At 53.5% G+C, this 24838-nt stretch overlaps 9 protein-coding genes and 2 non-coding genes across 11 annotated transcripts; 6 read left to right on the top strand and 5 right to left on the bottom strand.

Annotated features, from left to right (window-relative positions):
• Positions 1 to 75: 75 nt before the first annotated feature.
• Positions 76 to 147, bottom strand: HMPREF1541_06882. Its single transcript has one exon. It is a non-coding gene; the product is annotated as a tRNA-Met (tRNA).
• A 358-nt stretch (positions 148 to 505) lies between these two features.
• Positions 506 to 2083, bottom strand: HMPREF1541_06881 (uncharacterized protein; the record flags this gene model as incomplete). Its single annotated transcript, XM_008721208.1, has 1 exon — positions 506 to 2083. One exon carries the CDS (start codon positions 2081 to 2083, stop codon positions 506 to 508), a length of 1578 nt encoding a protein of 525 aa, XP_008719430.1.
• Positions 2084 to 2312: 229 nt separating this feature from the next.
• HMPREF1541_06880 (uncharacterized protein) lies at positions 2313 to 5217 on the top strand (the record flags this gene model as incomplete). The annotated part of the gene is made up of 3 exons (XM_008721207.1): positions 2313 to 2843; positions 2887 to 3391; positions 3425 to 5217. 3 exons carry the CDS (start codon positions 2313 to 2315, stop codon positions 5215 to 5217), a joined length of 2829 nt encoding a protein of 942 aa, XP_008719429.1.
• Positions 5218 to 5877: 660 nt separating this feature from the next.
• HMPREF1541_06879 (uncharacterized protein) lies at positions 5878 to 7215 on the bottom strand (the record flags this gene model as incomplete). The annotated part of the gene is made up of 1 exon (XM_008721206.1): positions 5878 to 7215. The coding sequence occupies one exon, from the start codon at positions 7213 to 7215 to the stop codon at positions 5878 to 5880; it is 1338 nt and encodes a 445-aa protein (XP_008719428.1).
• Positions 7216 to 7562: 347 nt separating this feature from the next.
• Positions 7563 to 8618, top strand: HMPREF1541_06878 (uncharacterized protein; the record flags this gene model as incomplete). Its single annotated transcript, XM_008721205.1, has 1 exon — positions 7563 to 8618. One exon carries the CDS (start codon positions 7563 to 7565, stop codon positions 8616 to 8618), a length of 1056 nt encoding a protein of 351 aa, XP_008719427.1.
• A 696-nt stretch (positions 8619 to 9314) lies between these two features.
• On the top strand, positions 9315 to 10669 carry HMPREF1541_06877 (uncharacterized protein; the record flags this gene model as incomplete). Its single annotated transcript, XM_008721204.1, has 2 exons — positions 9315 to 9597; positions 9645 to 10669. 2 exons carry the CDS (start codon positions 9315 to 9317, stop codon positions 10667 to 10669), a joined length of 1308 nt encoding a protein of 435 aa, XP_008719426.1.
• Positions 10670 to 11337: 668 nt separating this feature from the next.
• HMPREF1541_06876 (uncharacterized protein) lies at positions 11338 to 11741 on the top strand (the record flags this gene model as incomplete). Its single annotated transcript, XM_008721203.1, has 2 exons — positions 11338 to 11533; positions 11590 to 11741. 2 exons carry the CDS (start codon positions 11338 to 11340, stop codon positions 11739 to 11741), a joined length of 348 nt encoding a protein of 115 aa, XP_008719425.1.
• Positions 11742 to 11951: 210 nt separating this feature from the next.
• Positions 11952 to 12629, bottom strand: HMPREF1541_06875 (uncharacterized protein; the record flags this gene model as incomplete). Its single annotated transcript, XM_008721202.1, has 1 exon — positions 11952 to 12629. The coding sequence occupies one exon, from the start codon at positions 12627 to 12629 to the stop codon at positions 11952 to 11954; it is 678 nt and encodes a 225-aa protein (XP_008719424.1).
• Positions 12630 to 13442: 813 nt separating this feature from the next.
• On the top strand, positions 13443 to 14387 carry HMPREF1541_06874 (uncharacterized protein; the record flags this gene model as incomplete). Its single annotated transcript, XM_008721201.1, has 3 exons — positions 13443 to 13518; positions 13567 to 13665; positions 13717 to 14387. 3 exons carry the CDS (start codon positions 13443 to 13445, stop codon positions 14385 to 14387), a joined length of 846 nt encoding a protein of 281 aa, XP_008719423.1.
• A 4010-nt stretch (positions 14388 to 18397) lies between these two features.
• Positions 18398 to 20443, bottom strand: HMPREF1541_06873 (uncharacterized protein; the record flags this gene model as incomplete). The annotated part of the gene is made up of 4 exons (XM_008721200.1): positions 18398 to 18787; positions 18842 to 19487; positions 19538 to 20273; positions 20323 to 20443. The coding sequence occupies 4 exons, from the start codon at positions 20441 to 20443 to the stop codon at positions 18398 to 18400; spliced, it is 1893 nt and encodes a 630-aa protein (XP_008719422.1).
• Positions 20444 to 24231: 3788 nt separating this feature from the next.
• HMPREF1541_06872 lies at positions 24232 to 24379 on the top strand. Its single transcript has one exon. It is a non-coding gene; the product is annotated as a tRNA-Phe (tRNA).
• Positions 24380 to 24838: the final 459 nt, after the last annotated feature.

The raw sequence follows: 24838 nt of genomic DNA, 5'->3' as shown, positions 1-24838 counted from the left end.
CTACACCTCCCGTCACCTCACGGACGCACGGCAGACTGAAAAGCAAAAATGATGGTCCATCAGCTAGCTAGCTTATAGCATCTAGTGGTTTCGATCCACTGGCCTCCGGGTTATGAGCCCGGCGATCTTCCGCTGATCTAAGATGCTGGACTGCTACTAGCGCTTTGCTCACAGGAACAGAGTGATTTGTGGTCGATTGTTGGCTTCAGATCTGGCAGAGTGATACTTGAATCAACTAGGGGACATTGGTGTGACACACGAGGGTGAAGTGACGGCGGGTGAAGGTGGGACACCTAGGGTTGAGGGCCTGTGAGTCATATAGACAGTGGGTATCCGACCACCAGAACACCGAGAGGCTCACCCGGTCTGGTTACACACTGTGGATCAAGTTGCAGTTCGCAAAATAGATTACATTCACAAGCTGGGGGACGTTGAGAGTACGGGGAAACGTTGCTACTGGAAGTCCTGGGGTATCATGGCATCGTAAAGACTCGTCTCTACATGTCTAATGCTTCCACAACCGAACCGCCTTGTCCTTGCCACCACTGACTACGCATTTGCCATCCTGGCTCCAGTCCAGAGCAAAGACTTCATCCTTATGACCGGGTAGGTCTTCTTTGAGTTTTCCCGTTTTTACATCCCACACTTTGACTGTAGTATCCTTCGACGCACTTGCCAGCAGCCTCGAGTCGGCCGACCACGCGACCATGTATACAGCTCCAACGTGTCCTCGAAGTGTCACAATGAACTTGCCATCTCGTGCATTCCACAGCTTGACACTATTGTCGAATGATGCCGAGGCGATGTACAACCCATCTGGTGAAAATGAGACATTCAGAACTTGCTTCTGGTGGCCTGTCAGTCTCGCAAGCGGCTTCACAGCAGCGTTTGAATTCGGGTCAATGGCCGATGGGTCCCACAAGAAGATGGTATTGTCGTCCGACGCAGATATGAGTCGCTCCGTGACTTTACCTTCCTGTCTGGCGCCGTCTTCGTATCTCTTCTTCGCCTTTGCAACGCGTTCTTCAGCGCTATCTGGCACTTTTCCTGTATGGTCGTGATAAGACGTGCGAAGCGTGAAGTCTGTTGATAAAGCCAGGTGGTTGACCCAATGCGCATGCGATGTCAGCGTATGCAAGCAATTCCAGGATCTCGTGTTCCAGATCTTGATGGTTTTATCCTGTGAAGCCGTGTAAATCCGATTGATTCCGCCCCACCGAACGCAAGTCACTGAACTTTTGTGGCCCGACAATGTTTGCTCGACCCGTCGAAGAGGCACGTCCCAGACCCTGACTGTCCCGTCCTTCGACGCCGATGCTAGCCGGGGCTTTCCTGCCGCTTGATGATGATATGGCTCCCATCCAAGACTCGTGATCCATTTTGCGTGACCTTTTAGTGGCCCACCTAAGGCTTCCCCGGATTTGGGATCCCACAGCCTTACAGTGTTGTCCATACTCCCCGTCGCTAAAAGCTTTCCGTCTGGAGACCATGACACCACTAAAACCCAGCTTGTGTGTCCTTTGAGAGTATGGAGTGGTGTTCCCGTATCACAGTCCCATATTCGAGCCGTGTTGTCACCGCTGCCAGTCGCTACCCTAGAGCCACCCTCAGGCGAAAAAGAAGTCGCGAGTATGGCCTCACCATGTCCCGAGATCGTGGCCGAGCATCTTGAGACAGCCCGAACCCGGAACACGGCTTGAGGAGTGTACTGAAGCACGATATGGTCTTCCGTCGACTTGTACCCCGGTTTGAGGACAGACGCATACAAGTCTGACTGTATGTCTAACACATCTCCCTCGGCATCGCCAGCGTTGTCGTTTCTGAAGAAGAATCGATACGGTAATGTCTCGCCTGTCTCATTGCCTTGTAATGTGTTCAGGAGGGTCTCTAGATTCCTGACTGTGGCATCTTTGACCGGTATCGACACCGCAGGTCCGGTGGACTTGCCAGTGCTCTGATCGATGAATTGTACTCGGACATTGCCCAGGTCTTCTGGAATTCGTGACTCTTCGGCAGTTCTTTCTGCTTTTTCGATCGCTGCAAGCTTCTGACGCTTGCTCGGAGGTGGAGCGACAGTCGCCATATCGGTGGATAGGGTCTTGCTGACCCTTTGGTTGCTAGCGGCAGTCCCAATGGTGTTGACTCAAGCCGCAGAAAAAACGTTGGAGGGACGCAGGCAGTGATGCGGGGATCTGCAGCGCCAACGGAGATCATTTCCGGGCGCCGCTTGGCATTTCCCAAGCATCTGGAATCATAAGGTCCCTCTTTGAGCGCGTCCTTGGACATTAAGGCATCATTTCACGGTGTGCACCATGCCGCAGAAGGCTCCGGCTCCCTCCACGAGTACAGAAGCGTCGAATTCTCACAAGTCTGGTATGAGGCCTCGGACTACAACATCACGCCCACGAACCGGTAGGTCAAGACCGAGGACCGCGGCGACCTCAACTGGCTATGGCGAGAATGATATCGTCTGTGCCATCAGCGAATCTCGTGGCCTCTCACCAACTATCGGTCTTTCTTTCGTCAATCTCACTACCTCTGAGGCTGTCCTCTGTCAGTTCACTGATACCCAGACATATGCTCGGACCTGTCACAAGATCCATGTCTTCAATCCCTCTGATATTTTGTACATGTCCGCTGCCACCGAGTCCAATCTTGTTGCAATCATCGCAGAGAATCTCAAGGTCGAAGAGAATGGCATGCTCCTAACAGAAATGAACCGCAAGTACTGGGTCGAAGGCTCGGGTCACGAGTACATCCAGCGACTCGCATTCCCAGATGATCTAGAGTCTTTGAAAGTCTCAGCTGGAGGAAACTTCTTCGCAACGTGTTGCTTTGCTGCAGTATGTCCCCTACCTATCTCGGTTCCCATTGACCAGCTTCCAGGCTATGAACTACGCGGAGCTAGCCATGAATGTCACATTCGCCCCTCAGACCCTGCGCATCCGTTTCGAGTCTTCCGAGGGTTCTATGATGATAGATCTTTCCACCATCTCCTCACTGGAATTGATACAGAACCTGCAAGATGCGAAGTCGAGAGACTCTTTGTTCGGCCTGATGAACCAGACATTGACAAAGATGGGTGCTCGGATGCTTCGCAGCAGCATTCTTCAGCCCTCTACAGATGCTCGCAAGATTGTTGAACGATATGACGCAATTGGAGAGCTAGTAAGCAGGGAAGAGATGTTCTTTGCAGTCCGAGAAGCGCTCGCTGGTTTCGTCGACACCGATAGATGTCTCTCGGCCCTCGTACGTCTCCCTACCCAAGTCAACTTCGAATACATGGAGCAGTCAGCGAACAATGTGCTCATGCTCAAAACATTTGTCGAGTCCATCAGGTCAGTATGGCAAGCTCTAATCGGCGCGGCAAGCATCGAGCTAAAGAAGATCCGTGAGCTCTGCGCACCAGAGAATTATACATAAGTCGAGGAGCTGATCAAGTACGCGATTAACGACGATGTGGCATATGCTCATCAGGCCACTGAACTCCGCAACCAGCGAGTTTACGCTATTCGGGTCGGGGTCAATGGTTTCCTCGATGTTGCTCGTACGACATACAAAGAGATCAATCAAGATGTCGTCGATATGACAGCGGAGCTCAGCGAAGGGCACAACCTCGGCTTGGATGTCAAATTTGACACAGCGAGACAATTCTACCTGCGTGTTCCTGCTTCTGAGTTCGATGATCGGGCAATGCCTGATGTTTTTGTAAACGTGGTTCGCCGCAAGCAGTACATGGAATGCCAGACCCTCGACCTGATGAAGATGAATCAGAAGATCAAAGACGCTCATAGCGAAGTCATCAGCATGTCTGATAAGTCCATCCAAGAGCTCATTGACAACATTCGCACCCGAATCCACTCTCTTTTCAAGATCTCGGAAGCCATTGCACTCCTAGACATGCTAGCAGCTTTTGCTCACCTCACAAGTGTCTACGACTATGTCAAACCCGAGGTCACCGGCGCCCTCGCTATCAAGGCTGGACGACATCCAATCCGTGAGAAGATACAGTCTGCCACCCACAAACTCATCCCGAACGACGTATATGCCACAGAGCAGAATCGATTCCAGATCATCACTGGGTGCAACATGTCCGGAAAGAGTACCTACATCCGCTCCATCGCCCTCATGGCGGTGATGTTGCAGGCTGGCTGCTACGCACCGGCCTCATACGCGTCCTTCCCAATTTTTCACCAGCTCTTCGCCCGCGTGTCGACTGATTCGGCTGTGGAAGCCAATGTTTCAACATTTGCCGCCGAGATGCGGGACACTGCCCATATCCTACGCAACATTGAGCCTCGCAGCCTCGTCATCATCGACGAACTTGGTCGCGGCACATCCACGACCGATGGTCTCGCCATCGCAATCGCAATCGCCGAGGCTCTGATCGAGAGTAAAGCCTTTGTCTGGTTCGTCACCCATTTCCGAGATCTCCCTCGCATCCTGGCCGAGCGTGCTGGCGTCGTCAATTTACACTTGTCAGTCAACTTCTCCGTCGATGAGAACGACCCTGCGAAAACGAAAATGAAGATGACGTATAAGATCTCAGACGGACCCATCCCGGCAGAAAACCAATTCTACGGGCTCGCGCTGGCCAAAACGATCCAGTTACCCCAGAGAGTCGTCGAGGTGGCGACGCAGGTGAGCGAGGCGTTGAACAACAGGAATCAGGAGAGAAAGAGCAGCACAAAGGCATTGGCGGTAGCGAGGAAGAGGCGGCTGGTTCTCTCTTTGAGAGAGCAGCTGCTGCAAGCGAGGGAGAGTGCGATGAAGGGCGAAGAGTTGAGACGCTGGCTGAAGGCGTTGCAGGACGAATTCGTAGTCAGGCTTCAGGCCATTGAGTGGGAGGCCGAGGACAGCGACATGCCGCGAGGCGATCCAGAACTGGCATCTCAGGTAAGTCCCCGCGCACGTTATTCGGCATCCTCCGCGCCGCTAGAGCAGACGGCGGCGGCCGCGTCGGGACTGGATGCGACGCGGGAAAATATGGAAGATCTCAAGAGCGAGGTATTCGAAACCGAGTCGGTCTCAGACGCCACTGCTAATGCTCAACTCCACCAAGATATGAGGAACGTCGTTCGCGTCAAGCACGAGAGGCTCGAAGAGAGGCAGCATGACATGGCTCGCCAGCGGCCGCGGGAGCCAATACCGTGGGGCGGTAGCGGCGATACTGGATCTGATGCTATTGTCATTGATTCGGACGACGGGGGAGCTTGATGTAGACGTTGGCGGTAGACCTTCGCAGACTAATTTTACCTGGCGGGCCCCAAGGCCACGCGCGATGAGGGCGAGACGGGAGGATCGTGACGCTGGGCAAGGAGAAGCTAAGCGAGGTGTATGAGTTCTGTTTCTGTGCGGCTGCTCCGATTGATGTATAGCCTACATGCATATCGGCGAACACGCGAGGCCGTCAAATGGCTCGAATATGCGGTCCGTACTCGGGACTTCATCATCAATGGTACGTTCGATTGACACTGTATGCAAGATGTAGATGCATACACAGATACAGATGCAGGCAGATCGTCACTCAACTAACTCATGTCGCATTACACATGTCATTATAGCCGCCCTCTGCGCTCCTCTCTCGTTTCAGTCACCATTGGGACTCGCCCCCTTGGCATGAATACCTCTGACGCAATGCTCCCCTGCGAATCTATCTCTGTCATTTGTTAGGCGTGTGCCAGCCGTAGCTCTTCGAATGCTTGTGCAGTACAAATGGCTGTACCGTGGTACAACACCACCCCAACCACAGAGATCCAATGTGTTGCTGTTCTCCGGGCGCTTAACGGCTCTGAGATTCGAGTGTAATGCCAATCGCCAGATTGGATACCGTATAAGGTTGTGTAAATAGGAGACCTCCTTGTACACTTACTGATGTCAAGGCGGATCCGGCGACTCACTTGGTTCTACAAGCGTGGGGTTTCCTGGACGTTGGAAACTCGCTGGGCTCGATGCTCGGTCGGGTTGTGAAGATAGCGTATCTCGTGATGCTGCGAGGTCCTCAACATTGCGCTCGATATCCGTATCATCAATGTCAGTCATCGACCTCGTCTCTCCGCGACCATCGTCCTCCTCCACAGCATCGGAGCTCACTGTCGCAGCAGACTTCGTGGCCGCTTCCTTTACCGAGGAGTCGAGTCCGCTCTGCGCCGCCAATCTCTGCGCCGCCTCTCTCTTCTGCTGGATCTCCATCTCTTCTTGCTTTCGCACATCGTCTTCCTCTCGTCGCAATTCCTGCATCGAAGGGAAAGGGTCCATAACTTCGACGGATGGCGATGTTGGGTTTGGACTCGTAAAGTTCCGACTTCTTTGCGACCGTGAACGCTTACTAGGCGTACTGTGATTCGAGCTTCTGGCCGATTTCGTAGATGCTGTTCGATTTGTCGACCGTCGAGACACTTTTTGTTTCCCCGAAGCAAGACCTGTCTTGCCGCTGCTCTCCTCCGAATTGGTCATGCGTCGCGATAGCATAACCGCAAACTCGTCGTCCAGGGGCACGGCATCCTCTTCTTCGTCACTAAGGATGAGGTCGCCACGAGAGGACAGCGAATTGGTGGTTGCCCGCGAATTCTGAGTACTACTCCGTTGTCGCATATGACCTTTCTTGCTTGGGTCGGACACGGTACCATAGCCGTCATCCTCGAGGAGTGGTTGGGACTCTGCTGCTGAGCGGTGGACGCTCGGGTGCTCTTGGAGATTGGCGGCAGAGGGCCGGTACTTCAACACGCGCGCACCAATTTTAAAGGGTAGGCGCTCGAGGAAGCCAAGGTAGGACGAGCCAGGGATGAGAGTGGGGTCCTCTTCGGCGTCTGAAGGTTGCATTGGACCAGGGCGTCGTCGATTCTTTGAGCCGTAGCTCATGCCGCGTTGTCGTTTCGGTTGCTCCCCACGGCCAGCCAGAAGACTATCTAGCTCGTCGTTGCCCCAGGCTTGGGAGCCGACATTGATATCTTCATCCTCATTCCAGTCATCGTAGAAGTCAAAGAAGTATTCGGCTTGTCCACGCGACCGTGCTCTACCTCGCCGTCGGCGGACACTGTCTTCGCGATTGGGAAAGCATGGCGCCGTGCAGTCTTGGAGACACCCCTTGAAACCTGCTAAGCAGGGGTCAATGTAGAGTTGTGTAAAGGTGTAGATATTCTCTTGCGCTGCTTGATTTGCATGCTCGAAGTTGTGGGATAGGGTGTTCAAGGTCTGCCGCAGCTCCGGATTCATAGTGATGGCATGAGGTACGCACGTGTGTCAGGATAGGCTTATCTGGCGGTTGGCAGGATTGCGGGCGCCATCAGTAAAAGAGGCTGCGATCGCAGATGTATCACTGGTCTTATGTTCAAAGAAGGCAGTAGCGAGAGCGACAGTGAGGCTGGCGGATGTTCTGTCGTTTCAGTTGCGGCGGCCGACTCGGAGTCGTCATATTCCCGCGACTTCCCCGAGGCTGGTAAGGTGGAGTCCAGCTCGGATCACGTGCGGCGGAGGTGAGACTTGGCACAACGCCCCATTCACGCGCTTAAATCCAACGTCGCCGAACTTTGCCTTTTCCTTCACTTTGCCCGTGGCTCAGCATGGTTCACTACATACGGTTTTTGAGTCCGCCGCAGGCATTAACGGTTCAGAAGAGGACAATCACTGTGTCTGCCGTGATTGCCGTGACCACAGACCTAGGAGATTCGTACCTTGTCGAAGATGCTGACTTGATTGTTCGCGTTGTCGAGGCTCAGACTAATCAAGTGATATCCGAGCAGAATGTTACCTGGAAAGCCTTCTCCAGAGCTCTCAAGGCGAACGTCCAATGCAGTGGGAAGTATAGCGGTCGGTCCGTATGTGTACACGTCACAACCCTGACCACGCAGAGCAGCCTAGATTCCAAGAAAATTCCTTCAATTCTCGATGTCTGGAGCAGCACCTTTGCGCTCAGCGACAGGACCCGTTCAGAACCGATAGTCGCTCGAAAACTGCCATTGTCGAACGGCTCCCGACTACAGGTTTGGGAGGAAACTGGTGACTCCATTGCTCGTCATGTGTGGGATGCGAGTTTGGGCTTTCTCATGTACTTCGAATTGGTATTGCCATCGGAGCCTTCCGACAATGCTTCTTACCTGCAAACTTTGGTTCAGTCTTCCAAGTCGAAACCCCTCCAGGTACTTGAGCTTGGCACCGGCTGCGGCACCGTCGGGATCGCGTTTGCTCAATTGCTGGAGAGCAGTGTGGTGCTCACCGATCTCGAAGATGCCATGGTTATCCTCAGGGCCAATGTCAAAATCGCCAAACCGACAGCATCCTCCACCCTTCGGGATGAAGTCTTCGACTGGGGCGCCGAGCTGGATGATAGTTTCAGTTCCAAATACGATCTTATCCTCGTATCTGATTGCATCTATAATCCAGACAGCAGCGTGCATTTGGTGAAGACTCTCCGCTTCTTGACAAGGTGTGCTCGGAAGGCGCTTATATTGGTTGGCTTCAAACGTCGGCACGATGGAGACGATGTCTTCTTTGAGCACATGAATGAGTCACGCTTCGAAGTACTCGAGCGGCACGATATCCATCTACCTCATCTTGCGAGTGACTATGATGCCTATGCTCCGATCATCGAATTCCACGTCTTTCGGGCCTCCCCTTGACACGCGAACGGCTGGGCTTTATACCTCCAAACACCAGCAACGGCAACAGGCACTTCCCTGCCAAATGTTATGCACAGCCACGAAATGCCACCCGATCCATCTGCGGTGCCTAGAACCAAGGCAATCGCAAGGCTGAAATTTTGGTTGTTGGCGGCCAATCAGAAGACGTCATTCAGGCTTGGCATCTGATCGCTTCGATGACACTGTTCCCCGATTTTTCATGGCGGGACACCCAAAATTCTGAACCCCGGGGCAAATAAATACCGCGTCGCACTTATCTCAACTCTTTTTACCAGCTATTCACCGCTTGTTCGTCTATCGAACTATCATCGTCTACATTACCATCAAATTCGCCTTTGGACAATCCAAGGGCACCATTCACAACGGCCACTACATCATTTGCTCTACGTTTTCAAACTGCATCTGCTAGCAAGCACCGACACATTCTCAACACTCGTCCACCTCCTGCTGAGCACGACCACATCAAGGCCACTTTCGTCGTTTGAGTTGCAGCCTGAACCCCTTCAGACGTCCAAATCCTCTCAGCTGCCGCATAGGACAACACTCGAGATTCTTCCTCTCGCCGGGGAAGAGTCGCTGAGGCAAGGTCCCCAACGTTGCATCGGGACAGACCTAAAACCTCCCTAACACCCGCCTGTTCAAGTCCCGTCTACTCTTACCTGCGTTAGCAAGGTTATGGCACCTTCTGCCATTACAGAGTACCCGGTTACAACTACTACTACTATCGATCAAAAGATCAATTTTATTGATACTCATCATGGCGACGATGAAACCAATGCAACAGGCCTTGCCTCAAAGGCTCTCGTCCAGAAGGTTCTGAAGGAGCAAATCGCTCGTATTGACACTGATACATGTGAACCCGGCGAGGAGGATGCCTTTTACGTGGCTGACCTTGGAGAGGTCTATCGCCAGCACCTCCGATGGAAACTGAACCTCGCCAGAGTCAAACCATTCTATGGTAAGTCTGCTTGGGAACTGTACTCCGGGCGTTGCTAACATGCATAGCTGTCAAATGTAACCCTGACAGGGAGGTGTTGCGGTTGCTTGCGAATATGGGCACCGGGTTCGATTGTGCGTCCAAGGCTGAGATCGACTTGGTGCTGAGTCTTGGCATCGATCCTGGCCGCATCATTTACGCGCAACCATGCAAGACCAAGTCCTATCTCCGCCACGCGGCCAGAGTTGGCGTCAAACAGATGACTTTCGACAATGGTGACGAATTGCTCAAGATCAAGGCCTGCTACCCGGACGCTGAGCTGGTGCTCCGTATCTTGACCGATGACTCAGCAAGCCTGTGCCGGCTGAGCGCCAAGTACGGAGCCAGTGTCGAAGATGCTAGCGAGCTGCTCCGCTTGGCCAACGACCTTGATCTCAACGTTGTAGGCGTGAGCTTCCACGTCGGCTCCGGTGCCAGCGATCCTAGCTCCTTCCGCAAGTCTGTTCAGGATGCGCGCGAAGTCTTCGATATGGCTGGCGAGCTCGGATTTGACATGAAACTACTCGATGTTGGGGGCGGATTCGTTGACGAGACATTCGAGTTGTTCGCTGGCGCGCTTACTGATGCTCTGGAAGAGTACTTTCCAGGCGATGTACGCATCATCGGTGAGCCTGGACGCTACTACGCCTCCAACGCCTTCACACTGGCTGCGAACGTCATTGCACGCCGCGAAGTCATGGGTGAGACGCTCGACGAGCGCTCATACATGCTGTACCTCAATGATGGGGTTTACGGCAACTTCAGCAACATTATCTTCGACCACCAACATCCTATTCCACAGGTGTTGCAAGCCTCGTCTGCGACCACTAAGCTCACCGAGTACTCGATTTGGGGCCCGACATGCGACGGCATTGATGTGATTGCTGACCGTTATACTCTTCCTGGAATCGTTGATGTGGGAGACTGGCTGTTCTTCGAGAACATGGGAGCCTATACCAAGTGCTCAGCCACGCGGTTCAACGGCTTCACAGATGCTCACGAAGTGATCTACATCTCTAGCGAGCCTGGTGCTTCAGCCTTGCTCGGATATTGAGACATTTCAATAGCTTCATTGGCTCGGTCGGAGTGGAGAGACGAGATGGAGGGATGGATGTCTCCTAGTAGTTATCGCACACTCCTTGGCTGCTCAGCAATGAGCCAGCTCGATAGATGCTCACACGAGCAAACGAACATAATCCATTCATCCCTTGAATTTGCAACCTCAGCGATTGACAAGGATCTAGACTGCGGCGCCGTGCTGCATGGCAATGTCTGTAGTCATACTAGCCAGGTACCGTTCGTAAGTAGTGTGGGGGCCTTTCAGGTGTAGATCTCGGCACGCGACAGGCGTAACCCACCTGTTGCGTCACTCGTGCAGCTCCTTCAGCTGGCTTCGCGCTTCTTGCACCCAAATTCTTCGTTAACCTGGTAAACGAACGACACGTTTGCTCGTTACGAGTCACTTTGTCTGAGCCAATTACAGGGTTTATGTTGCTTGGCCCTATCACTGGGTGTCACTTTCCTCAGTTTCAGCTCACTCTTGCACAACTTGACAGCAATAGAACCCCACCTGCTTGATCTCTGCCTCGTCCTCATCTTACATATTTGCCCCGCCATAACTTGATCGTGATCTTGATCTTTCTTCCTTCTCTATCTTGTGCAACCCTGATTAAATCAAATCGGAGCATCCCAATCTTGTCCTCAGACCTCCATCGGCCAGCAATGGACAAACTCAACGAGACCCTTTCGTCCTTCACCGGCGGCAGCAACAACAACAATCAGCAGCCGCAGCAGCAGTCCGGCGGCGAGCAGAAGCAAGAAGGCGGCGGCAGCTTCCTCGGCGGCATAGGTGACAAGATCAACACCGCTGCCGGTGGCGGGCGTGAGAGCGAGAAGAACGAGGACATGCTCGACAAAGGTACCATCCTCACCACGGGGAATCTGTCTTCATCTAGCTGACTTTGTCCCTTTCAGGTATCGACTATGTTCAAGAGAACGTTCTCGGTCAAGGCCCGCAAGACAACGAGAGCGCCATTGAGCAAGCCAAGGATGAACAAATCGCAAACTTCGTGCGTGACAAGTACAAGTCAACCACTGGCAGCGACTTCCCGATCAAGGACAAATGAACGAGACTTGGCTGAGCGGCTGACTCGACGCTTCGCTGTGCCGTGCAGAACATCCTGTGATATGGTAGATGGTTGCCTTACAAATTTGAGGCAAGCAAGCATCTCATACTGATCAGTACACGATAGAGCTAGAGCTCCAATCCAGATCCTGCCAGAAGTGCAGTCCGATTCTATCATTGATCCAGTTCTCGCTAAAATGCCTATGCGCTCCTACAACAGTGCCTTGAGCACCTCGCCCCCACCTCTCGCTTCCAGTCCCATGAATCGCACAACCTGACCCAAATGATCCACGCCCCAAAACCCCTCCTTCTCCCCCTTCCCGTTCTCACACGCAAACCACGGTAACCCAAAGACGCCCTGTCCCTCCGCCATCTTGGTATTGTCTCCCAACCTCCCCTTCGCAACATCCCCATTCCAGCCTTCCCGAACCCCCTCAAAGACCTCCTTCGGCAGCGCCTTCTCCAACGCCGCCAGAAACCCGTGCTCGCCGTCCGGCTGTGCAACCTTGACATTCGACTCCGGCAGGCCCCAGAACTGGTGGAACACGGCGTCCAGCGCGGTCGGCAGGTGCGTCGGGTGCTTCGCGTGCAGGTACGCGAGCGCGCGGTCGGGCTTGAGCATGTTGACGGGGAACCCGGGAGGTTGGGGCCCGCACATGGGAATCCCAAAGATGCGGGCCCAGCGGTGGCGCTCCACCTCGATCCACTTGTCCTTGTTCTTGACGGAGATGGGGGTGATGTTGCCCGTGGCCTTCATGAGGCCGCCCAGGAGGATGGGGACGGGTTCGACGGTGATGTCTTTGAAGGCGGCGCTGTGGCGGAGGATGTAGTAGCCCATGTAGGCGAAGGGGCTTACCACGTCTACGTAGATGGTGATTTTGCCGGGCATCTTGTTGGGGTGAGGGTGGTGATTATGTCCTCGGGGTATTGGGCTGTGGCGCTGTGTAGCCGGCTTTTAGGAATGGTGAGGACTTCTTCAGAGATCTAGGTCTTTGAAGCGATTTGAGCCACTTCGAGTGATTCTCACTTTTAGGTCTCCTCCTGACCACAGTATAACAGCTGAAAGACCCGACGTGAGGAGAAGCATTGCTGAACCTATTCCTCCAAGACGTAGCATCCATCAGCCGAGGGATCTGGCAGCGTAGGGTTAGGGTTTTGACACTTGGGCCTCAGTGATTTCGGTCAAGTCCCCGTTCCGAGGTTCTCACGACGTACATATGCTGGTCGTACTTCTATCATTCCTGCATGGCGCGGTTGGAGCACAAGTTCCTCGCGCAAAACCAGTAAATAATTTGTCCACACGACCTTGCTCATCTTGCCATCAGTCGCCGCGCGTCAGCCGTTGTCCTTGATCGTGGTTCATCCCAAGGACGCTCGCGTTAACCAGACGATCAACAGGCAGCACCATACTGGCTCTGGCTGGCAGAAGTGTCGAAAAGGGAGTCCTGGTCCAAGGAGACGTGGTACCCAAGCGAAATCACGCCTTATCAGGTTGCACTGTCCAGCGGTTGGCTCACTCCACAACGACCTAATCGACCAGGTTTTGATCAGCTGGCTTGGCCCGTAAGTAATAACCGCAACCCAGAAGTGGCCGGCAAGTTTCGCCGGTACAGGAACTGAGGGCATAAAGCTCCAATTGGTATCGAGGCTGTCTTGTCATAATCATCTTGACGTGCCCTTCTTGGCTCGCAAAATCGTTAACATGGCGGGACCGACACGTGAACAGCGCATTTCTGGGATAAGAGACCCCGGCTACTTATTATACTTGGCTGTCAAGTGTGAGTTCGCACACTTGGTCAACACACCGTCACACTGACTCAGGGCAGCTTTTGTTCTTGTCTGCTTAGAAACAATACTTCGCCGAAACCGCCAGATCACGGAGATTAAAGACGAGGCGTTCTCGCGCTTTTGGAGGTTGATCAACCGTAGGCGAACGTCCCTGTGAGGTGACATGCAACGATTCTGACCGAGAATAGCACCCAAGGACCCCAATGAGCCGCTCGTGGGGTCTCAAACGCTGATACCTCCTCTTCTTGCCACCGCTGCAGGCGATGTGCTCGAGCTGGGTCCAGGGAGTGGAGAACAGATCCAATACTTCAAGCCCGCCACTCAAGTGCGCAGAATATACGGGGCCGAGCCAGTCCTGCCTTTGCACGATGACATCCAAGCCAATGCCCGTCGTCATGGACTAGGTGACAGATACTTTGTCGTGACAGCGGGTGCTGAGAAAGCAACCTTGATTCCCGGCCTGGCCAAAGCTGGCCTGCTGGAGAAAAAGTCCCCAGGGAGTGGCGTGTTCGACACAGTCGTATGCGTCCGGGTTCTATGCAGTGTGCAAGACCTACACGAGACGGCCGGCACGGTCTATCAGCTGCTCAAGCCAGGTGGCAAGCTCCTGATATGTGAGCACACTGTGAACCCCTGGACGACCAGCAAAGGGAGTTACATCGCGCGAGCTTTTCAATTCATTTATTCGGCTTTGGGTTGGACGTTCTTCGTCGGAAATTGCCATATAACACGAGACATACGGCGTGCTGTGACCGAAGCCGCTGTTCCATATGGCGGATGGGCTAGGGTCGACCTCACTGATCATTTCGGCTGGTCGGTCCTGCCGTATGTTTCGGGTACCCTGGTGAAGCGCGGTTAAAGACGTACCGCCTTCTTCCCTTGACCCGGACCAGTTATACCTACACCAACTATATACAACAGGGCTTCAATTCAAATACTCTACTACGGCCGCAACTCTCTCTACGGGACAGTACGGCAAGGATTAGAAAACGCTCAAACAAGGCTGTAGTCGAGAAAGGGCTCGATCAGTTCCCTTGAGCTCGTGTGGCTACGAGCCTGCCGAGGCTCTACGTCATAGCCGCCCGTTGATTATTCCACGATGTTTCCGCGTCCCATTGGCCAGACCTCCTGATACTAGGCCAGATGCGTGAGCACGAACCGAGGTCTTGCCAAGCCTCAACCACCCCCTTCGATTCCCACGCCGCCCCATATGCAACTCGCATCACTCTTCCATACTAGGACTATCAACGCTGGCTTTGGGACAGATGTGCATCTCTGTCTGCCACACTCGCTCCTCATTCTCGATTTGGGCCACAAAAACCGACAAAAAGGTAGCGCCACACCTTCTATTCGCTTAGACAGCTGGGAGAACCTCACGCGACTATCAGCGATCGTTTCGGAATTCAGCGTAACCTGTCCACGTGGAACGTTTAGCTTGTGTATCAAGAAGCACCTTAGACCTTGCTGTCTTCCCTGCAGATTTATGTTGGGCTGTTCCAAGGAGGTCAGTGGCCCGCCAGAAGCGCTGCAGCCATTCGAATCGTACCGGGATCTGCCACGTACCTTGCCCTTGCAGTGGGAAACGCTACTAACAGAAGGCCGCAAACGCTGCCGACAATGCTGGTGGACCCTTCTCGGCAATTGCTACAGCTAGAATCGGAAAAGGCTCCTGACACTTTGATAGGTCCTTGACCATCCTTCCTCCAGCTCGGCCAGGCTGAGTTGAGAGCAGGTGTTATTGGTTCTCCTGTCTGCAGACGGCTGCATAACGTCGATGACCAATCCCAGTGCGATATACAGTGACAAGATTATATCAGCGCCATGATTCGGCTTCAGCCCGGCCATTGGATGGGATTTCCACTTCTTGTCTCATGCACACCTATCGCGTTGGCTTTTTACCGGACAAATGTGGGATCTTGTGCGTATTGGCATCGTCCTGTCTGAGCTTGGGTAGCTTGTTCCCCCAGTCTCCACCCTATGGGCAAACTTTACGGCATGGACGGAAGTTCAAAGGGCTTATCTTGATGGACAGAGTGATTTCCCTGCGCGATTCACTAAAGCTACAGCCAGAACTTCCGCTTTGACGAGAGCTCTCGTATCGGTCCATCTGCGGGCTTGAGCTTGGCCTCCGAGGCTTCATTTTCTCTTCTAAGCCAGCTTGGGGCAGCTGCCAGTTAGATGAGCTGTTCGCCGACCTCCACTGGCGTGACTATACTTCTGGTAGACAGAGCCAAACTGCTTGTAACAATCACCTATGCATGAAGCTGACTTGCGCGATTTATAAAACCACGACTCATCCAGGCTTTTCGGCGGCTGCTGGATCGACACAGACAGCTCCTTACGCCACAACGTTGTCTCCAGATTCACATGGAAGACAAGGTCCCAATGGATGGACGCAGCAACCAATCCCGTCGTCGAGTTTCTGGCCAAGGACTATCCATGCAAGGCAAAATTTGTCCGGCAGCGGGTAACAGCGGCTTCATGAAAGCACCCTTTGCATTCCCTGGACAAGACAGTCCTATCATGGAAGGTGATTTGGGTCTAGACGGTTCGATGTTCTTCAGTCAGCCTACCCTCTGGGACACGGCTTCAAGATGCTCTCCAGCCTCGGAACCGGCATTCATGCAGCTTCCAAGTTCCCAAGCATCTAGCAATGGCAGTCCTACTACGAACAAGGAACTCCGATTCACATCGCCCATGTCTATCGAACACTTTCCGCGGCGGTCGTCCACCTCTGCGCGGCCCGATAAGGACACGCAAGTGGTCGAACAGAGGCATCAGGTAGCCAATACACTGCTACCTCACCACATGTTTCTCGTGCTAACAGATCCGTAGCGACGGAAGGCGCAAAATCGGACGGCACAGCGCGCTTACCGTGACCGAGAGAAGCACCGACTGCAAGCGGCTCTGCAACGCGTCAGAGACGTGGAGCGGGAATTGCAGGGAGCCCTGTCGGCGCAAAAGCATTTTCAGACTCTCTATGAATCAGCTTGTGAAGAGTATGAGAAACTGTGGAACGAGATGGTGGGCTCGGGTCCAGCATCAAATTCGTCGTCCTTGTCAATGGAGCCTTCGGTTGACATGAGTGAGTGGCCTTTCGACTGGATACAGGGAGACCATGCTTTCGGCGCCGTTGGGCCTGCGGGTTTGGCCAGCACCAATGCTAGCACTAATGCTAGCACTGTAGAAGAGGTACCGGGCGGGCTCGGATAGATCTACTCGGACCACAGCTTGTGATTTGATCGGAGCTGGCGAAGTCACATAGGACACTCGTAGAGTAGGCATTCAATCGGCATGTTATCTCGTTCCTGGCGTCGGACCTTAGAAATTGCAAATGCTAGAGTGACGATAGGGTAGATAGATACCTAGGTACCCCCTGATGCCCGTTGGCCGCACGTACGGGCAGATGTATTGCCGAGATCCGACGGGAATTCGGCTATGACAGCAACACAACCTGGAACTTACAACTCTTGTCACTATCTTCTACACCTTATCTTCGTGGCTATTGTTGAATGTAGGGGCCTCGGCTCGGTGAATTTTCAGTAGAGAACAGCAGTGGAGGGTTCGCTCGTCCAACTAATCCGGTTCAGCACTGACCAAACGGTGGCGTCGCAGGCTACCATCGTTCACCGAAAGCACAAATATACAGTGACTACACCAACGGGGCCCGCAGAATGCGCACAGCTCCAATGATAGATCGTTCAAGCCTTGCAAACAGCGATGCTCCACCCTACCAATTACATGAGCGGCTTGCCGTTCGAAGTCAAGGCGAACATTTGCCTTCAGCTCGCTGACATTCTCGACAGCGATGCTCCGGCGAGATGGAAGTCACTAACGACACTACGACTAACATGTCCGCACTGGCAAGAACCACCTATGCAATTCCAGTTTCACGCCATCAAAACTGGCATATGGGGTCCCTGTGGGCTGCGATCGCTCTATCAGCTGAGCAACAATCATGCCATCGCTAGGCACGTTCGACGATTGCTATTTCTCAACTATACCTAGGCGTAACACTGATAAAAAGGGGTTTAAGGCAGGCTCTAGCCCCGCCCCCCCCACAAAAACAAATCTCTGGTCTATCTCTGGTCTATCCTTCCATAGTCGGCCGGCTGAACACCTTATTTCCTCCTCCGTTCTCGAGACATCCCTCGGACCTCCGGAACGCCCGCTAAACGCCCAAAAGTGGAAGAAGTCGTTACATTCTGACAGTCAGACGGATGATAGGACCAGGGCGATCTGGGTTCCATTCCATGGTTGCTGAGGCCCCCTATTATCGACAAAATCACTAAGTTTCCATCATCAGCATGGCATATGGGGTTTTCATCCAAACGAGTGTGTTGGTGCCCAGTTGCAGCGTGTGTGTCTGGTGTGTGATGTGTATGTGATGTGTGATGTACAAGAGGGAGCCAGCGGCAACGGAGATCAAAAGACAAAAGTGCTCGAAACCAGCGAGCACTTCCTCCCAGCACTACCAGTCCGTCTCTGGCTTTGCCTTTGCTCGGTGCTTCCCACCACGGTGCAGGTGTAGGGTGCAACGTCAACAGCAAGAAACCCCTCATCTAACGAACGGAACATTCTCAATGAATGACATAACGACAGGTCCCATTCGTTACTTCTCCTTTCTTTGTCGGTGTTCCCACCTATCAGACTCTTTGACAGTGTAACCCACATCCTCACCGTGTGTAACAAGCACACCCGCAGTCAGAACCTCACACCCAACATACTCAAAAAGAGAGACTTCCACAACCAGATCGACATCATGTGGTCAAAGTCATAACGAATCGTCACGCCAGGCATTCAGGCTAGGCCTGACCTGGCCCAGCCCATCAAGGCCAAACCCCTTCTCAGATCAGGTGTGGGAAGAGGTCACATCCAGCCCGTCTTAGGTCTGGGGCTTTCCTGACCAGTAACGACCCTGCCCTCCTCCTCGTCCTTCTGAAAAGCCTTGGATATCCGGTTCCGCCGTAGCGCCGCCTGGTAGTAAGGGTTGTCCCACTGAATGGCGGTCTTGCGCCGCGAGGCCAGTTCCTTCTCGTCGCCCAGAGTCGTGCCACTAGTGGCGGCGACACTGTCGGTGGAATCGTCAAGTCCGAGTTGGACGCTTTCCCACTGCTGGGTACGACGACGGTAGTCTTCGATGGCGTGCAGATCCAAGTCAGCCGTATTGTAGCTGCGCGAGAAGCGGTTGCTAACGTATGCGGAGCCCCGGCGCGAGGGCGTTGAGTTGTTGGGGAGGGGATTGTTCTCCGACAGGACCTGTGGTGTTGTTAGCTTATGCTCAAGATGGACGAGGTGGGTCTGAGAGCTTACCTTGACTTCAACTGGGCCATCCTCGTCCTGCACGGGCTGCACGCCCCTCCAGCTGTAGAAGGCGTTGAGCACTGGGATTGACAGACCATGCCACACGATGGAGAAGAACACCAGCCAGTACACGACTGGGAACATGACTCTAATTAGTGTGCGTTCTTCTTCGGTCTGCGCTTCCTCCAACTCTGGGAACAGGTGGCGGGCGTGCTCGACATAGAAGACGGCTCCGATGCCAATGGGCCCAAAGTAGCCCATGAACAAAGCCTCCTTCCAGTCCTTGATGCAGGACGGCATGAGCTTGTATGTGGCGAAGATGGCTGGCAGACGGCGGAACAAGATCACCATGATTCCAAGACCGACCAGACGAGGCACCGTCAATCCGGTGCCATCAGGGTCCTGAAAATCTCGCCATGGGATAATCATGCCAATGTATGCGAAACCGCCCAGATTGAGGATCACGTCAATAGTGCCATTGACCTCGTCGTGTTTGCGTTCGCATTCCCGGAGAAACTCGCCGTCCCAGTTGAGGATGCTTCCTGCCACGAAGCAGGCCAGGAGGTCATCAGTGCCGAGCATACCGCAAGTACCAATGGTGAAGAGACCGATGGCGGTGGGGACGAGGAGATATGACTCAACATCAATCCACTTTCTGGATCCTTGTTAGCGAACCTAATGAGGGAGCACAGGAGCAGTACTCACTTCTTGGTTGCGAAACGTGTAGCGAACAACATGATCGTGCCCACAACAGCACCATAGGCGATAGACATCAGCACGAAGTACAACCAAGTCTCGATACCCCAATTTTTGAGCGCTTCGCCAATACCACCACCAAGACGGCCGAGATCGCTAGAGTCGCTGTCGCCAGCACGAGCTACGAGGGAGCCAAGCGAGCGCACTAGACGCTCTGGCACCCCGCCGCTCTCCTCGAATGCTTCCACCTCTGCGTCGACTTGATCACTCTCCGCATGTCGAATGAGGTATGTGGCGAGCATGAGGAACGGGAACCCGAATCCATCATTGGCACCCGCTTCTGCAGAAATGATTTCACGCAAGTTGCGTCGAACAAACTTGTCCGCAAATGGACCCTTAGCCACAGCTTGCGACAGCACCGGGTCGGTAGAGGTGACCAGAGAGCCAATGGCCAGGCCGGCAAGGAGGGTGATGTTCGGGACAAGGGCCATCATGCAGGCCGCCGTGCACAGCCACATCAGCGTCATGACCACGATCAAGATAATGAACATCTCCTTCCAGCGATAGCGAACAAACTGGGCAGGCAGTTGGTAGCCGGCCATCACGAGTTGCACGCCAATGACCACGCGGGTCAGGCCCAAGGTGATGTCGGGGACCTGCCCAATGATGGCGGATCCCCATTTTCGAGAGTCGAGCCAATTGATTGCCAAAGGACCCATGATGGCACCGAAAACGAACGCCGGGACTGTCAAGTAAGGTCAGTACACGATGGACACAGTAGACAAGTCACATACGAGCTTCACCAAGATACCAATGATTCTTAAACTTGACCGAGATGAAGCCGAAGGCGGCAATGAAGAAGCCAAAAATGGCGATGACGGTGTTGAGTTGGCTCACATCCAGGTGAATTGCCATGTTGACGGTATTTTGGACTTGTCTGTATGCTCGAGACGGATCGATGAAGACGTCTGAGTAATGTCGACAAGGCAGAACAATCAGGCTTGCAGCGGCACTCGGTGTGATCGTTCAGTGTCGACGAGTTGTCAGGGGGCGTCCGGCCAGCGGACGTTGAGGTAAGTCAAACGACTTTCTAGTGGTAGCTGCAACGATGTTGAAAGACCATGCCAGGCTTGTGATTCTGCTGTGCCTTGAGGGTAAAGATTGAATATCAAGAGCTCGACCTGCAAACTGCGGAAGCCAGAAAAGGTGGATGGACTTCTATTATCATTGCTCGGCCAAGAGCCCGCCGGACCAGGTTTTGATAGCTTCTCCACCAAGAAGCAATGCTGAAGCGGCTTGGCCTGACGAAAGTCGTTTGACAACATAGCGATATACGTATGCCGTCTATCGCTCGATGGCGAATGGCTATCACTGATTCATCGGGATCAGCATGTTTGAGACCTGCGCACGGTCGACAGCAAGAGCGCCCGCTCCTGTCTGATCCAAACCTTCTGGCAACGTCCTATTCGGCTGCATCGTTGGCGCACAACTTCCACGGTGCAGGGGCGCGATCAACGGGGTGACGCAACGGACGGTCTTGGAAAAAATGGTATGAAAATGCCTCATCCAAGCTTCTCTGCTGCGGGCTCGACCGAGCGGAGGGCTGGTGATGCTAAGGAAAGCTTCACAGCAAGGGCAGTGTGATCGTGTGGTTTCAATGGGGGCGCAAACGACAGGGAGTGGCCGGCGCCACCACGATAAGCCACAAAGCGACGTGACGCGCAGCTCCCGGGCGGCTTTCGTTCAGGAACTGGAACAGAAAAGGGTCTTGGATCGGCGTCAATATTGATTTGGCCAGCTTGTCAGCATTGCTGTTCACCCCGACTTGGACGCGCAGCCAAGGGCGAAAACGAAACGGTAGTGAGGAGAGGTCAAGATTGCTTGACGGTTCGCCGAGAGGAGAGTTATGGCCAGACGAAGGGGCTCAGGACGAAGCAGGCAAATGGTAAGAGGATGGCCAAGTGACCGCCAATACTCTGTCATCCGCCTTCCGAGGGAAGAACCGTCGTGCCCAGTCTGATGCCAACCCTTGGCCCGGCAAGAGATCTTGTGTTCCGCTCTGCGAGGAGGGCTCGGCGGAAAGCTTGACGCTCCAGATCTCCAGGGGGCAAGGCTGGGCGGAATGCATCTTGCGCGATTCGTTCCTTAGCAGATCAGCAGGTACGAGATTGTTGGGGATCGAGTCGACATTCCGGATGCTTTGGTGTCCATACTACGGACAGGATTGATCAATTTCCTACAGAATAGGGTGATAAAAGAGCACCGCGGTGGAAATGATGAGCCAGTGGAAATCTTGGCGCGCTGCCGACGACCCGGGTCCGAGACCGGAGCCTGACAGCTCTCCTGACGGACGGCGTTTCATGCCATCCCTCAAGCGCAGCCGTCTTTTCGTCAAATGCGACACGCCCTGAACTCATCTCCTCGACCTCATATGGCACGCTTGAGCGAACAACATCGCTCTAATCGCAGCGACACGGTGCCGGATCTAAGTCCCGTGTCGATGTCAAGGAGACCCGATTGACCGCCGAGCGCTTTGCTGGGGCTTGTCCTGACGCGTCCCAACATGGGATTTGGTTTTAGCGGATGGGCGATACCGTGGCACCGACACTGAGGCTCTGAAGGTGTTGATCATAACACTTCACTGGCCGAGATCATCGCCCAGGCAAAATATTTGGGTTCACGAAGCGCTGCTTGTCACGTCGGCGACAGATCCGGGCATCCAATTTTGCTAAAGTATTGCTCGTGGCCTTGGCAGATGACGAACGATGTACTTGTGGCCGTCCAGTGGGCGGTTGGCGGAGGTAGGTTTCGTGTGCCTTTGCCTTCAGTCTCATCAAGGGTCTTCATGGGATCCTGTGCCAGCATCGATTCCGACCCTTCTTCATGCTCGTTTCGTCTTGTTGACGTGGGCGATGAGTGCGTCGTCACACGCTGCATTTCTTGCGTTGCGTCGGTTCATACGAAGTGACCACTGTTGGGCGAAGGAATGAATCTCTGAAAATCGTGTCTCAGCACTCTGCTTCTACTCACGGACTTCTTGACTGCGAGTGGTACGACTGATTTCAAGTGACACAAGCGAGAGCTGCTGCAGCTGACCGTGGGTTTGACAACTAGATACGATTCTATCGCGCCTGCCGTTTCGACAACCTCGACGGGGAGCTTCCTCTTTCCACACCGAGCTTGACTTTTCCGCACCTTCCTGCTTGTCGGCAGCCTTCAAACGAGTACCTGCCCAATCCCGTCCCCTGAACTCACTGCCATACTGCCAGGAACCTCCGATGTCAGCTTCCTGATAAGATTGTCATATCTGCTTTTCGTGGCACGCTGCCGCGAGTGGTCTTCACCTTCCGTCGTCCGCGCAATGACAGATATCCGCAGTACGAATGGAGCGTGAGCTCGAAGACGACATTGAGCTTTTCGTGTCCTCGGGGCTACATGTTAAAGTGAGCCAAGCTCTTTGTGACCGTCGCCGTTCAGAAAGTCTGCCGTTTCGCGGCTCAGCGCAGACTCGACGACCCTGCGCAACAGCTCCGCGAGCTCGCAAGTAGTCCCCGCCCCCATTCAAACAAGTCGCCAGTCGCCCACAAACGATTCTCACATCTCTACAAGAACATCTTCTCTTTCTACAGGTCACCCAAATGCGCTACTCTAACCCCTGTGAGGTCTTGTGAACGTTTATCTCGACAGTAAATCCTGCCTTGCAGTGAACTCTGAGAACAAGCTAGTCATGATCCAACCAGGCTGCACCTCAACTTCAGCTAGACAAGCGAAAGTTGTCACAGCTCTTCGTGGCTGTCATTCATCATGCTAGGAGCAGATACTCGAGAGTGGCCCATAGGATGATCACTCAGTCGTCAGGATGACATCACATTGGCAAGCAATGAACATGCTACAGAGACTGCTTTGCTTGGGCGAATGTCACAGTCCTACACTGGTACACGCGCATATCCCACCCGGCTCTTCCTTCAGTAAGCTGAAACAACACATTTGTCAATGCTTGCAAGGCGAGTCGCTGAGTATTGCAGCGAGTTGTTGGGCTTGGTACATCGCATTGTTTGGTCTTGCTGAAAGTAACGGATCGTACCCATGGAATAGTCCCCCTGTACCTTGAGTACTCCCGGGACTGTCTTCCCTAGCAATGGGACATCACTCTCAATCTCATACCCACCTCCCTTCCATTAGTTTCACAAATAGTCTTGAGTTCCTGGCTCTTGGGAGGGACCCCAGTATTGTCAGCCAGATCGGCATTTTCACCTGTACAATATTCAGGAGGGCACCCGCTCTTGTTAGCCAGATTGGTAGTCTCAGTTTTGTATGATTCGGGAGACCTCCCACTTTCGTCGGCTGAACCGACAGTCTCGATTCTATGGGACTCTGGAGGCTTCCCCACAATATTAGCACTATTCTGAAGTCTTCAACATGCAAGAACGGGATTCAGGATCGTGTCTCAAGCCGCCGTATCACGGCAATGTAAGCAGCCACTTGAGCTAATGAGGTGTGGATCAGACGGCCAAAGTCCAGATCGTAGATGTCAACCCTAGTGAAGGAGGAGCCCAGAAGCACCAGCTGTATGTAGTACCTCACCTCGCCAAGCTTCGTATTCGAGAGTGGGGGTCTCCATCGAGTCCCGCTTCTGGGAATCAAAATTTTTGTTCTTATATTGAAAACCGCGAATTCCTTTTCAACAATCCAACACAAGTTGAGTGGTTATAGCTCAGCTGGGAGAGCGTTAGACTGAAGTCAAACTCAGTCATTCTATCTAAAGGCCCTGCGTAAGTGCCTCTGGACACTGTGAGTACGAGAGCACTCGTTCTAACAGAACCTTCATAGGTTCGATCCGCAGTAACCACAACGTCCAGCTTATCGCTTCTTTTTGCCTTTTCAACGAGCTCAGACGGAGCTGTTTTGGTAGAGATAATGGAACAAGAAGATCTCAGGCAGTGAATTTTTTTCTTCTCGCTGTGCGGCCAGGCGCCAAGATTTCAACATCGTCGAGCGATTGGATCCACTTTGCTCGGTTGTTCCAGTGGGTTCGTGTTACTGGATCTATTTCAACCTCACCTGAGCTTGCATTGGATAGATGAAAGTCGGATGAGGTCTGCATCATCCAGAGACATCCGACGTATGCTGTTCACCTCCAGCATCAAATTCCAGCCCACCGTCAGGTCACTGTGACTGATCAAATCAGATCCAGCGCTTCCCGTCGACGTCATTATTGCAGCGCTCGACGAGTCTTCCTCGATTCAGCAACATAAACACGTTCGCGCATATCCCGTCATTACATAGACTGAACCCTTACCGCGCTGGTTT

The sequence above is a fragment of the Cyphellophora europaea genome (assembly GCF_000365145.1).
Source record: "Cyphellophora europaea CBS 101466 unplaced genomic scaffold supercont1.6, whole genome shotgun sequence".
Taxonomy (NCBI): domain Eukaryota; kingdom Fungi; phylum Ascomycota; class Eurotiomycetes; order Chaetothyriales; family Cyphellophoraceae; genus Cyphellophora; species Cyphellophora europaea.
Note: the sequence above shows the minus strand (reverse complement) of the source record. Positions and strands in the feature narration are given on the sequence as shown.